This window comes from Rattus norvegicus, chromosome 1 (genome assembly GCF_021556685.1).
Source record: "Rattus norvegicus strain SHRSP/BbbUtx chromosome 1, alternate assembly SHRSP_T2T, whole genome shotgun sequence".
Classification (NCBI taxonomy): domain Eukaryota; kingdom Metazoa; phylum Chordata; class Mammalia; order Rodentia; family Muridae; genus Rattus; species Rattus norvegicus.
The window spans coordinates 90281530-90292993 of NC_141534.1; the positions used below are offsets into that span (position 1 = coordinate 90281530).

At 52.3% G+C, this 11464-nt stretch overlaps 2 protein-coding genes across 7 annotated transcripts in view; one reads left to right on the plus strand and one right to left on the minus strand.

The window, feature by feature from the left end:
- The window catches only part of Ercc1 (ERCC excision repair 1, endonuclease non-catalytic subunit), a 36660-nt gene extending 29380 nt beyond the window's left edge, over positions 1-7280 (plus strand). For 4 of the 6 annotated variants that reach the window (XM_087652381.1, XM_087652398.1, XM_087652389.1 and 1 more), the window contains exons 4-10: positions 474-577; positions 1099-1198; positions 2639-2715; positions 5196-5295; positions 6094-6165; positions 6291-6359; positions 7175-7279. In XM_087652381.1, the coding sequence (XP_087508507.1) occupies positions 474-577; positions 1099-1198; positions 2639-2715; positions 5196-5295; positions 6094-6165; positions 6291-6359; positions 7175-7228 (576 nt within the window). In that variant the 3' untranslated portion in view covers positions 7229-7279. Of the gene's footprint in view, positions 1-473; positions 578-1098; positions 1199-2638; positions 2716-5195; positions 5296-6093; positions 6166-6290; positions 6360-7174 lie in introns of all 6 variants that reach the window. The other 2 variants (XM_087652405.1, NM_001106228.1) reach the window with 2 other exon arrangements.
- Positions 6809-10083, minus strand: Polr1g (RNA polymerase I subunit G). The gene is given in 3 exon segments (NM_001109416.1): positions 6809-8635; positions 9722-9863; positions 10015-10083. Coding segments are annotated over 3 exon segments (1377 nt in total). The 5' UTR covers positions 10037-10083; the 3' UTR covers positions 6809-7422.
- Positions 10084-11464: the final 1381 nt, after the last annotated feature.

An 11464-nucleotide genomic window follows, 5' to 3' on the forward strand; every position in this document is an offset into this window, starting at 1 on the left:
AGCTCAGATGATACAGCTGATCATTACTTGTAAGGTGGCCTCGAGGGAGTGTGATGGTGGCCTCAGCCTGTGAGGCGCTATGGTGGTGGAGGAGGGTGTGGGCAAGGTCCAAATTCTATCAGATAAGTAGGGGAAGGAAAACTGCAGGACTGGCCTAGGGTACTAATGTGGGATCCTCCCTGGGAGGGGCAAGTGTGCATGTTGCTAGGTTACAGTGAGGGCTGGTGACCAGCAAAGAGAGGATGGATTGATACTAGGACAGAAACTAAAGGGGAGTGTGGGGGGACTATGGTAAAGGCCTGGGGACAGGGAGGGCTAACACTCATTCCAAGCTGAGGAGTGTGGGAAGAGAATCTGGAAAAGACCCAAGAAGTTGGTGGGGCTTGGGGCAGGAAGAAGTGGGGGAGGGCCCAGCCTTTACCTTAGTTCAAGGGTAACCCCTATAAGTGGCTTCTACCTTTCTCCCTTGGCAGAGGGGCAACCCCGTGTTGAAGTTTGTTCGCAGTGTGCCCTGGGAATTCGGTGAGGTGACTCCTGATTATGTGCTGGGCCAGAGCACCTGCGCCCTTTTCCTCAGGTGAGCTCCAGGTGCTTTGAAGTGGGGTGGGGGGGGGGCGGTCCTGTCCCACTCTTTTGGCATTTTGAGCTGCTGAGTTGGAAAAGTGGGGTTCAGTGTTGTGGGCTCTGGGCCTGTGCATGACTCTGTGTTGAAGAAGTGGTTGGGGCCTACAATTACCTAGAACAAGGGTAGCTGGGGCTGGACCCTGGGTCTGAGGAATGGAAGCTAGAGTCTGACTTCTGTATCTGAGGGAAGCTTCGGTCTGTATTTCTGGGTCTGAGGGAGGAAAGCTGGACTCTGATTTGAGGGAAGAAGCCAAGTGTCCAGTCCCCCCTGAATTCTACAGCTGGCTGCCCTTGCCTGCCATGACCCTTCCTAGAAATCCATCCCAGTCGTTGACTTCCCTGGGCCTCTGGCAAGGTTGTCCCCTTTGCTGCACTAATGGGTCCCAACCTCTGGATGCCAGTGAGGTATATAAGGATGTCTGCAGTCTCAGGGACATTGAGACCCTCAACTTGTCCCTTCCCTGTCTCCACTAGCCTCCGCTACCACAACCTGCATCCAGACTACATCCATGAACGGCTGCAGAGCCTGGGGAAGAACTTCGCCCTGCGTGTGCTGCTGGTCCAGGTGGATGTGGTAAGCAGGTCTGCCGAGCCGGCCTCATTCTTTCTATGCCTGGGCTGACAAAGCCCTTTGAAGACCAACTGGATTAGGATCTCAGTGCAGAATGGATTTTCACTGAAGTTAAAATTGCCCCAGGTCTCTTGGAAAACCTATGTGGGCTGGAAGGTGGGAAGGAAAAGTTGTCTAGGGCCAGATAGGGTGATGTGTTCCTGCAAGCTGATCCCAACACTTCAGAGGCTCAGGCAAGAGAATTTTAAGTTCCTCAGACAGCCAGGGCTGCAGAGCGAGACTTTGACTCAAAACACATAGGATTCCTCGCTCAGCAGAGCCCGTGCCTAGAATCCCCCAGGAAGGGGCTGGGGACGTGGCCCAGTGGTAGAGCCCTGCCTATCACGCAGTAGGTTTAGTTCACAGTATTATAAAGTAAAAGCTTGCCTCATGCCCATTTCCTAAATATGTTAGACTTTGTTCTCTATTTTTCACCAGTCTGACATGTCAGATCCACAGTTTCTTCTTGCTTACTGTCCTGGCCACACCATCTTTGTTTGTTACTTTATGTATTTAAGACAAAGTCTCACAACACAGCCGAGGGAAGTCTAGAGTGTATAGCCCATGCTGGCCTTGACCTTATGACCACCTCCTGTCCTAGCCTCTTGGGTGTTAACATTAAAGTTTGAGCCAGGGGCTGGAGAGATGGTTCAGTGGTTAAGAGCACTGACTGCCCTTCCAGAGGTCCTGAGTTCAATTCCCAGCAACCACATGGTGGCTCACAACCATCTGTAATGGAATCTGATGCCCTCTTCTGGTGTGTCTGAAGACAGTGACAGTGTAGTCATGAGTGTGCTCATCTGTCTGACCTCCGGTCTTCACCCTCCTTTCATAATGGCAGCTCTTCTTGCTCAGGACTTCTCTTAGCTCCCTGTACTCCAGCAGGGAACTGTCCTCCCTTGTGTGGGAAGTGAGGGCCTGCCTTCCACAGTGCCCTCCCCTGCTGCCAGGCTACACCTAAGTTTCTTTATTTGGTGCTCTTTAAAGGATTTAAATGAGAGAGAGAGAGAGAGAGAGAGAGAGAGACAGAGAGACAGAGAGACAGAGAGAGACAGAGAGACAGAGAGAGAGAGAGAGAGAGTGTGTGTGTGTGCATGCATGCATTTGAGTGAACTTATACACAAAGAAGTCAGAGGAGGGTGTTGGATCTTGGGGAATCAGATCAAGTGTTCAAACTTGAAGCCAGGCGCCTTTACCAACTGAGAGGAAAGATGCCCGAGAGGCCTTGCACGTCCACTGGTACTTGGGGTACCACAGCCAGCTTCCTGCCCGTGCTGGGGACTGCACTCTGGCCCTTGTGGCTTTACCGACGGTTCTGTCTCTCCCCAGCTCAGATGTTGGGTTTCCACGCTATAAATCCCTGTTTTCACCCAGGTCTCTACTTCTGATGTTCTTCTCTTCCAGAAAGATCCCCAGCAGGCTCTTAAGGAGCTGGCTAAGATTTGCATCTTGGCTGACTGCACCCTGGTCCTGGCCTGGAGGTGAGACACATCACTCCATCCTCACAGCCATCCCCCTGCACCAGCCAAGGCAGCCTGTGTAGTGGTAGTGGTTTCCTAAGCCAGGCATGGGGACACAATCGCAGCACTGGGAAGTTAAGGCCAGGGCAGGTCCAGGGCCAGCCTGGGCTAATTAGATCAGAGGTCAGATATGTCCAGGTTAGACCCAACAGCTGAAATAATTCTGTGTCTAGTGTTTCTGGTTTGTTCTGTTTCCCACAGAGTCTCCATAGCCAGGGCTATCCTGACATACAGCCGTCTGCCTGCCTCAGCCTCCTGAACGCTGGGGTTGAGTGGCCACATCTGTGTCCATTTCTCCACTGCTAGATGTGATTTAATTGGTTCACCAACTAAACCACAAATAGTCAATTTGGGAAAGAAAAGGAGCCATCCCTTCCTTACCATAAGTAAAATTAAACCCTGGTAAATTAATAGCTTTCAACTTAGAAAGACACACTTCAGTAAGAATGTTTGTGAGGGCAAGGGCTGGCTTCATTGACAGTGCTTCGTGACACACGGAAATCTTCACGGCTCACACTTGTAATCCCAGCACTTGAGAAATGGAGACAGGAGGACCAGAAGGTCTGTGAAACCTTTAGCTAAGGAACCAATTAGTTCATTTATTTTTATTTATTTTGAGACATGGTTTTTCCGTGTAGCTCTGGCTGTCCTGGAACTCACTCTGTAGACCAGGCTGGCCTCCAACTCAAGAGATCTGCCTGCCTCTGCCTCTGCCTCTGCCTCCCAAGTGCTGGGATTAAACGCGTGCACCACCACTGCCAGGCTAAGTAAGCAGTTTAAAGCCAGGTTGGGATACATGAAACCCTGTCTCAGAAAGAAATCTAAGTCTGTATGTGACAGTGTACATCTGTAATCCTAGCACTCAGAGGCTGCAGGAGGATCATCAGTTCAAGGCTAGGCAGGGATACGTGTACTGGTAAATATTAAAAAAAGAATCTACCGGGCTGGAGAGATGGCTCAGCAGTTAAGAGCACTGACTGCTCTTCCAGAGGTCATGAGTTCAAATCCCAGCAACCACATGGTGGCTCATAACCATCTGTAACGAGATCTGATGCCCTCTTCTGGTGTGTCTGAAGACAGTGACAGTGTACTCGTCATATATAAAATGAATAAATAAAATCTTTAAAAAAAAAAAAAAAAAGGGCTGGAGAGATGGCTCAGCGGTTGAGAGCACTGACTGTTCTTCCCGAGGTCTTGAGTTCAAATCCCAGCAACCACATGGTGGCTCACAGCCATCTGTAATGAGATCTGATGCCCTCTTCTGGTGTGTCTGAAGACAGTTATAGTGTACTTACACATAAAATAAATAAATAAATATTTAAAAAAAAAAAACAGAATCTACCAACCCAGGCTAGCGCCGGCTCCGGTGGACCACATGGAGTCAGCATCTCAGTCAACCAAGTGTCTCAATGGCCAGGCTCCCAGTCTTCATCCCACGTTGCCACTGGCTACTCTCTGAGCCCTGCAGCAGCCGCCCTCTGCAACTCTCTTGTGGACTCTGCTCACATTCCCACCGTCCTCCCCCTGTGATTATAGTCACAACTCCAGTAACCCGTGAAAATCAGAACTCAATAAGCTTGTAATTTAGCAATCAGATTTATATCTTAAATTCTCAATCCACAAAACGTCCACATAATAAATTCACAACCAATTGACAATGATCTAAACTGCTCACCTAGATAAGACAAATTGTCCTAAAAAAAAAAAATCCATCCCTTTAGAAATATTCATAACTACCTGTTGCCATTTTAGGTCACATACATCTGTGTCATCCTTCTCCTCCATCTTGGTTCTTCTCCTTTCTTTTCCTCTCTCCCGCTGTACAAATCTCTGTCCCCACCTTACTTTTTCACTGTCCAATCACAGGCCTTGCCTTATCTTGTGCCAGCCCTCACCTGCAAATAGACATCAACTACAGATAAATAGTGAGACTTTGTGGTAGTAGAAGAAACTCAAGAAGGGAGATGGGGGCGTGGCTCAGTGGTAGAGCCCCTGCCTAGAATCCCCCAGTGAGGGGCTGGGGGCGTGGCTCAGTGGTAGAGCCCCAGCCTAGAATCCCCCAGTGAGGGGCTGGGGGCGTGGCTCAGTGGTAGAGCCCTGCCTAGAATCCCCCAGTGAGGGGCTGAGGGCGTGGCTCAGTGGTAGAGCCCCTGCCTAGAATCCCCCAGTGAGGGGCTGAGGGCGTGGCTCAGTGGTAGAGCCCCTGCCTAGAATCCCCCAGTGAGGGGCTGGGGGCGTGGCTCAGTGGTAGAATGTCTAGCATGTACAATATCCTGGGTTCCATCCCAAGCATGACCAAAATAATGCATGTGTGAGAACCCACTGCACTGGGCTCCCTGCTGAGGACAGGAATGGGGCTGAGATTGGGCTAGCCTTTGTATGAAGAGTCCCAAGTGATAGATAGCCCTCTCACCCCGGCTGACATGATTCCTGTTACCCAGTGCAGAGGAAGCAGGGCGGTACCTGGAAACCTACAAGGCGTATGAGCAGAAGCCTGCTGACCTCCTTATGGAAAAGCTGGAACAGAACTTCCTATCACGGGTGAGAATGCAGCATCTTGTCCTTCTGTACTTCCTGATCCTGTAATGGCTTCTGGGTTGAGCTTGGTCCTTTTTTTTTTTTTTTTTTTTTTTTTTTTCCGGAGCTGGGGATCGAACCCAGGGCCTTGCGCCTGCCAGGCAAGCGCTCTACCGCTGAGCTAAATCCCCAACCGAGCTTGGTCCTTTCCAAAGCAAGTCCATTGATGATGAGGCATGGGTGGCCAGTCCTCCCTCATCCCCTCCTACCAGCTTGAAGTGTCTTTTAAGTACAAACCAGACCCTGCCTCCCTTAGCTCTGACCCCCTAGCCTGCCCCCAGCATCTATGATCCTATTCTCTGCTGCAACCCATGTTTCCCCCGCCAGCTCTAACGCCTCCTCCTACAGGAAGCCCTCCTTCATCCCCTCAGCCTAGTAGCCCAAAGTGCCACCCTGACCCTCCTGGGACTGCAGCATCCCCTACCACACAGCAACTTCTGGAGGTTAATTTGTAAATGTAATGGTTGATGCTTTTCAGCTCTAAAGAGGGACTTTACATTTCCTTCTGGGTGTCCTGAGCGCTGGGAAGTGAACTTAGGTCCTCTGGAGGGGCTGGGTGTGTCTGTAATTGCTGAACCATCTCTTCTGCCCCATTTTTGTTGTTTTGAGGACAGTAACTCCCCAGGCCTGGCAGGCCAGAGCCTGGCTGGAGATCAGGCTGGCCTCAAACTTGCAGGAGCCCTCTAGCACCTGCTTTCTAAGCACTGGATTCACAAGCTGCCCCTATGCCCAGCTCCCTAGAAAACATCCTTTCCCTTCCAGGCCACTGAGTGTCTGACCACCGTGAAATCTGTGAACAAGACTGACAGCCAGACCCTCCTCACTACATTTGGAGTAAGAGGCCCCCTGGGTACCCCTTCCTGACCTCCCCATGGCCCACAGGGCCCACCCTGGGCCCCTGCAGCTGGGACAGGTAAGGGTTTAGAGCACACAGCCCTGACCTCGAGTCTACCTTGCAGTCCCTGGAACAGCTCATCACCGCATCACGGGAGGATCTAGCCTTGTGCCCAGGCCTGGGCCCCCAGAAGGTAAGAATTCTAGGGGGACACTACAGAGGATGAGGTACGGGAATGAGCCCCAAATCAATGGACTTTAGACTTAGGTTGTATTAAGGGGCTACTGGTTTTAGACAGGGTCTAAATCTCACTATAGATCAGGTGGGGCCTGAACTCAGCTATGCTGCTGACTTCTGCTAACATCACGAGCGTAAGCCACCATGCTTGTTCGAAAAGGCTCCATAACGTTTTTTCCTGTCAGGCCAAGTTGGTAGAGTGCTTGCTTAGCATGCACAAAGCCATGGCTCTGACCCAGCACTGGCTAAATTAAGTGTGGTGAGCATGCTTCCAGCAGCTGTGTAAGGCAGGAGAGCAAAGGCTGGGTTCAAAGCCATCCCTGGCTAAGCAGCTAGTCAGGCAGCCCAGGATGCTCGGCCCCATCTCTCAAAAGTAAGACTTTTTGTTGGTTTGTTTTATTAATGTAGCTGAGGTTACACTTCTTTTTTTTTTTTTTTTTTTCTTTTTTCTTTTTTTCGGAGCTGGGGACCGAACCCAGGGCCTTGCGCTTGCTAGGCAAGCGCTCTACCACTGAGCTAAATCCCCAACCGGAGGTTACACTTCTGATCCTCCTGCCTCAGCCTCCCAAGCGCTGGGATTAAAGGTGTGCAGCAGCAATGCCCAGCCGATGGACTAGTTTTAGGTCCATTTACACCCACCTCTGGCCAGCCTCAAGTAGAAACCACACACCCAAAGCTCCTCGACAGGAGAATAAGAGGCGGAACCCCGCACCAAACAGAACAGGCAAACAGTATCTTTAATGACAAGTTCTCCTCTCCCCTTGTCTTCAGGCCCGCAGGCTTTTTGAAGTACTACATGAACCCTTCCTCAAAGTGCCCCGATGACCCCCTGCCACCGAGGCTCCGTGTCACACAATAAAGCATTTCCATGCCCAGGCTCTTGTGGTTGTGCATGTTTGCTTGGGGAGGGAGCAGGGAGCGGCTACACCGCTGATGTCTGACCATAACCCTGCAAGTTCCTCCCTTTCCCCTTCCTCAGGGTGGTGTGATGGCTCCTCCTGTCCCGTGGGAGACATCTCTCAGTGGGGAATGGTGTTTTGTACCCTACTTTCCTGATCCTTCTTTTTCTTCTTCTTGGGGGATCCCTGACCTGCCCTGGGCTCTGGTTCCTCAGATTGTCTTGGGTCAGTCACCTCAGACCCAGGCTCTGTTGCTTTCTGTCCTCTCTCTTTTTTCTTGCTGGGTACTGGAGCCCCCTGGGGCTCAAAATCAGCTGGAAGTGCAGCCTCTGTCACCTCTGCTGCCAAGGCCAGTGCCTCATCCACACACTTCCCCTTTTTCTTCTTCTTTGTTTTCTTGGGGGACACAGGAGCTACTTCAGCCTGAAGCCCTGGTTCTAAAAGCTCCGTCTCCATGAGCACTCCAGGGAGGCCCATCTCTGCCTCCATCACCAAATTCTGTCTCTTTTCTTTTTTCCTCTTCTTTGTGGGGGACAGTAGGATGGTTTCCTCGTGGGGTTCCACAGTGACCTGTGGCTGAGAGTCAGCCATGGTGCCATCCACTTCCTCTGCCCCTTCAGCTTGCTTCTGCCTCTTTCTCTTTTTGGTGGGAGACAGGAAGGGCCCCTCAGGAGGCTCTGTCTGAGCCACGGGTTCCATGTGCCCCGGATCCTCTTCCGCCTGGAGTGTCTCTGCCCCCTTGGACTTCTTCCTCTTCTTGCTGCCGGTGGCAGAGGGGACTGGCAGCTCGGCCAGCTCGGCCAGCGGCTCCATCCCCTTAGCCTCTGCCTCCTCATCCACATGATGCCTCTTTCTCTTCTTCTTCACATCCATTCCTAGGTCACCCCAGGCTGTTTCCACTTTCATGGCCTCGTGCCTGTTCACAGCCTCCTGAGTGTCTGAGGCCTCTGCATCCTTTCTCTTCTTTTTCCTCTTCCCTGAAGTGGGGGACCTCAGAACCGAGGCTGAACCCGGCCCTGTGACAGGAGGGCTACCTCCGAAGGCAGAGAAGCGAGGCCGCAGGCCAGCAGGGATCTGAGGTGGCAGGCTTGTGGGGATCGGCTGCAGGGGGACCCGAGAGATAAGATATTCCTGAGGACCCTCCATGATCCTTAAGCTTCCGTTGGGGGCAGGGGCACAGGCGAGCCTGCCACCTGCCTCCATTGAAGACATGAGCAAGGTGGCTTCCCCAGCCTGGGGGCCGCTGGTAACGACCCGGTATCGGTGCTTCTTGCCGTCCAGTTTGCCCTTAACAGTCTTGGAGCCAGAGAGAGGCACACGCCGCCCATTGAGGCTGAGGAGAGAGAGGGAGAAACAGTGGCTGACCTTTTCCAGGCTGGGGTGCAACTGAGCGCTAGAACCCAGGTGCAAGACCCTGAGCTCTGTTTCCTGTTTCCAATCAACCAACCACCTTCTAGGGGTTTGAGGGATGCCTAGAATTCCTGACCAGCCTGGGGCCACCTCCCAGGGATTAGGTATGTGCCACCCGGGGCTGTTTCCTGAGTAAGTGAGGCTGGCTTAGTACTCCTCAGCTCATGCTGGCCTTAAAGTCTACTGTTTTCCTGCCTCCACCTCCCAAGTGCTTGAGATTATATCCATCCCCACCATTACTGGCTAAGTGATATTTAAGGTGGGCAGGGGATAAGTCTGGGGCATGGAGTGTGTGTCTAACATGAACAGCCTCTGGATTTGTTCATTAGCACTGCATAAAACCAGACTTGGTGGCTGAATTTGGGATGGATGCAGGAAGATCAGAAGTTTAAATACTACATGGGATATAAGGGTCTCCAAAATGGGTGGAGTTGGCTCAGCAGCAGTTGGGAGCAGTGCCTGCTCATCCAGAGGTCTGAGTTCCCAGCAACCAGAGTGGCTCACAACCATCTATATTGGGATCTGATGACCTCTCCTGTCTGATGAGCTCTTCTATCATGCAAGCACACAAGCAAACAGAGTGCTTATATACATAAATCTTTTACGAAAGATTTTCTAAAACAAAGAGCCTGTGACATCCACTTTTAAACCCAGTCCTCAGGAAACTGAAGCTGGTGAACGCTGGTTCTTAGAAACCACCCTGGGCTACAGAATAAGGCCGTCTCAAAACAACCCAGAGCAGTATTTCCGGGTTGCTCAGAAATGCCATCTTGCCCAGTGGTGGCACACGCCTTTAATCCCGCGCTCCAGAGGCAGAGGCAGAGGCAGAGGCAGAGGCAGAGGCAGGCAGATTCTGAGTTCGAGGCAACACAGAGAAACCCTGTCTCGAATTTTCAAAAAAGCCGTCTAAAGTTATGGTTCACAGTCTACAGTGTGTGAGTTCAGCCCCCGGAGGGTTCAGCCTCTAGGAGGTGGGAGGATCCTCCCAGTATTGGAAGCGACCACTCACCATTGTGGGGCGAAGTCTGCAGGGGCTCGGATAAGCCACACTTCCGTATCTGGACCTGTAAGCGCCTCCAAGGAGAAACGGGGGGGATCCGAGTCTGGAGACATCGCCGTGAAGTGGGGTGGGCAGGAGAACCGAGTGGCACCTGAGAGGAGACAGTCAGGGGGCCCTTTTGACATGGCCAACCTCTCAAAGTACTCGTAGGTCCCTCACCGCCCCCGCAGACCTCCCCCAACCCCTTCTGCACCCAGACCCTCCCGGATGCCCCTCCCTCCACCAATTCAAGCTCCACTCACCACAGGCCGAGGTACCCTCCATCCCAACTCTAGAGAAGTCCACGCAGGACCTGCGCGGAACGCTGCCCACCACGTGGAGCCCAGGGGTGGGGCGGCACCCGGAAGCATCCAAGCTGCGTAAGAGAGCTGTGTCGTGGCTCAGCGCTGTCACTATTTGTAGAACCCTGCTAAACTCCACTCTTAAAATTCACACATCAGAGGACTGATTAGTTCCTCAACAATGCCCTACAGGGAGAAATCAATTCCCTGTTCGTCAGAAATGCAAGTTAGCTTCGATCTCCGAGTGTCTGCTCCCCCGACAGCTTTGCTTACGTGGTTTCTTCCAACACCGTCTTAAAGAGACAGTGAACCCCCCCCCCCCCCGCCACGGCTTTTAAAGAGACAGAAGACCGATTGTGCAGCATTCCTGTAAAAGCTAGGTAAGAATTCTGGTTGTTACGATTGTGCTTTCAAATCTAGAGTGTGTCTTCAGAAGCCCATGGTGCGGCGAAAGTGGAAGGCTTGACTGAACCAGATCGGAAAATACAGAAAAGCGGACAAGTGGAGCATTTTAAGTACCAATCAGAGGCGGAGCTTCTGAAGTCTAGGGGAAGCGGGAAACCGAAGGGGAGGAGTCTGCAGGGTCAGGGGAGGAGCTTCGGACCCCAGAGCCCCAGAGCCTGGCTTGAAACGGGGTGAGGGTTAGTGTCGGGTGAGACTTGTAGATTGCCCTCGTGGACTTAGTGTCCTGAATGAGAAGCATTCCGCACGGCTCCGCGGCAGGTAGAGGTGTAGCTGGTCGACCCCTCTCTGCCCCGCGTGCCAAGTAAACAGCGGCACGTGGACGTGGGATTTGGGGGACCTGTCCACGTCCCACCCCAGCAGGACTGCAGCGCGTGGGGTGGCGGGTGGAGCCGCGGGACGGTGGCGAGACAGGGTGACTGGACTGCATTCCTGGCCGGTGTGTCAGCGTCGCGGCCCACCCCCTCTGCGGAGATTTTGGAGACTCCTCCAGAATTGGGGTGCCTTCTTCTGAGGCTTTTGAGAACAGAGGGAGCCAAGCCTACGAAGGGGTGTTCCCTCCGCCAGGAATCTTCAGACTATGTGTCCCCCTCGCGCGTGGGCGAGAAACTCTGCGGCTCGCCCTTTGTGGGCTTCAAGACTCCAATTCCCAGATGACTCGAAGGTGGCTGGCGATGGACGTCGGTCAGGAGTGTTGCTGGGGATTGTAGTCCAGCTTATTGCTAGGCACGCCAGTGAATCGCCAATGCTGTGATGTTTTGTTTTTGAGACAAGGTCTCTTTATGTAGTCCAGCTAGCTTGGAACTCGTTATATAGACCAGGATGGCCTTGAACTGCGCCTGTCTCTGCCTTCTAAGTGCTAGGATTAGAAGTCCATTATTTTTGTTTTTTGTTTTATTTAGACAGATAACCCGGGTATTGGAGTCCTGATTAAAGTGGGTCCTTTTCT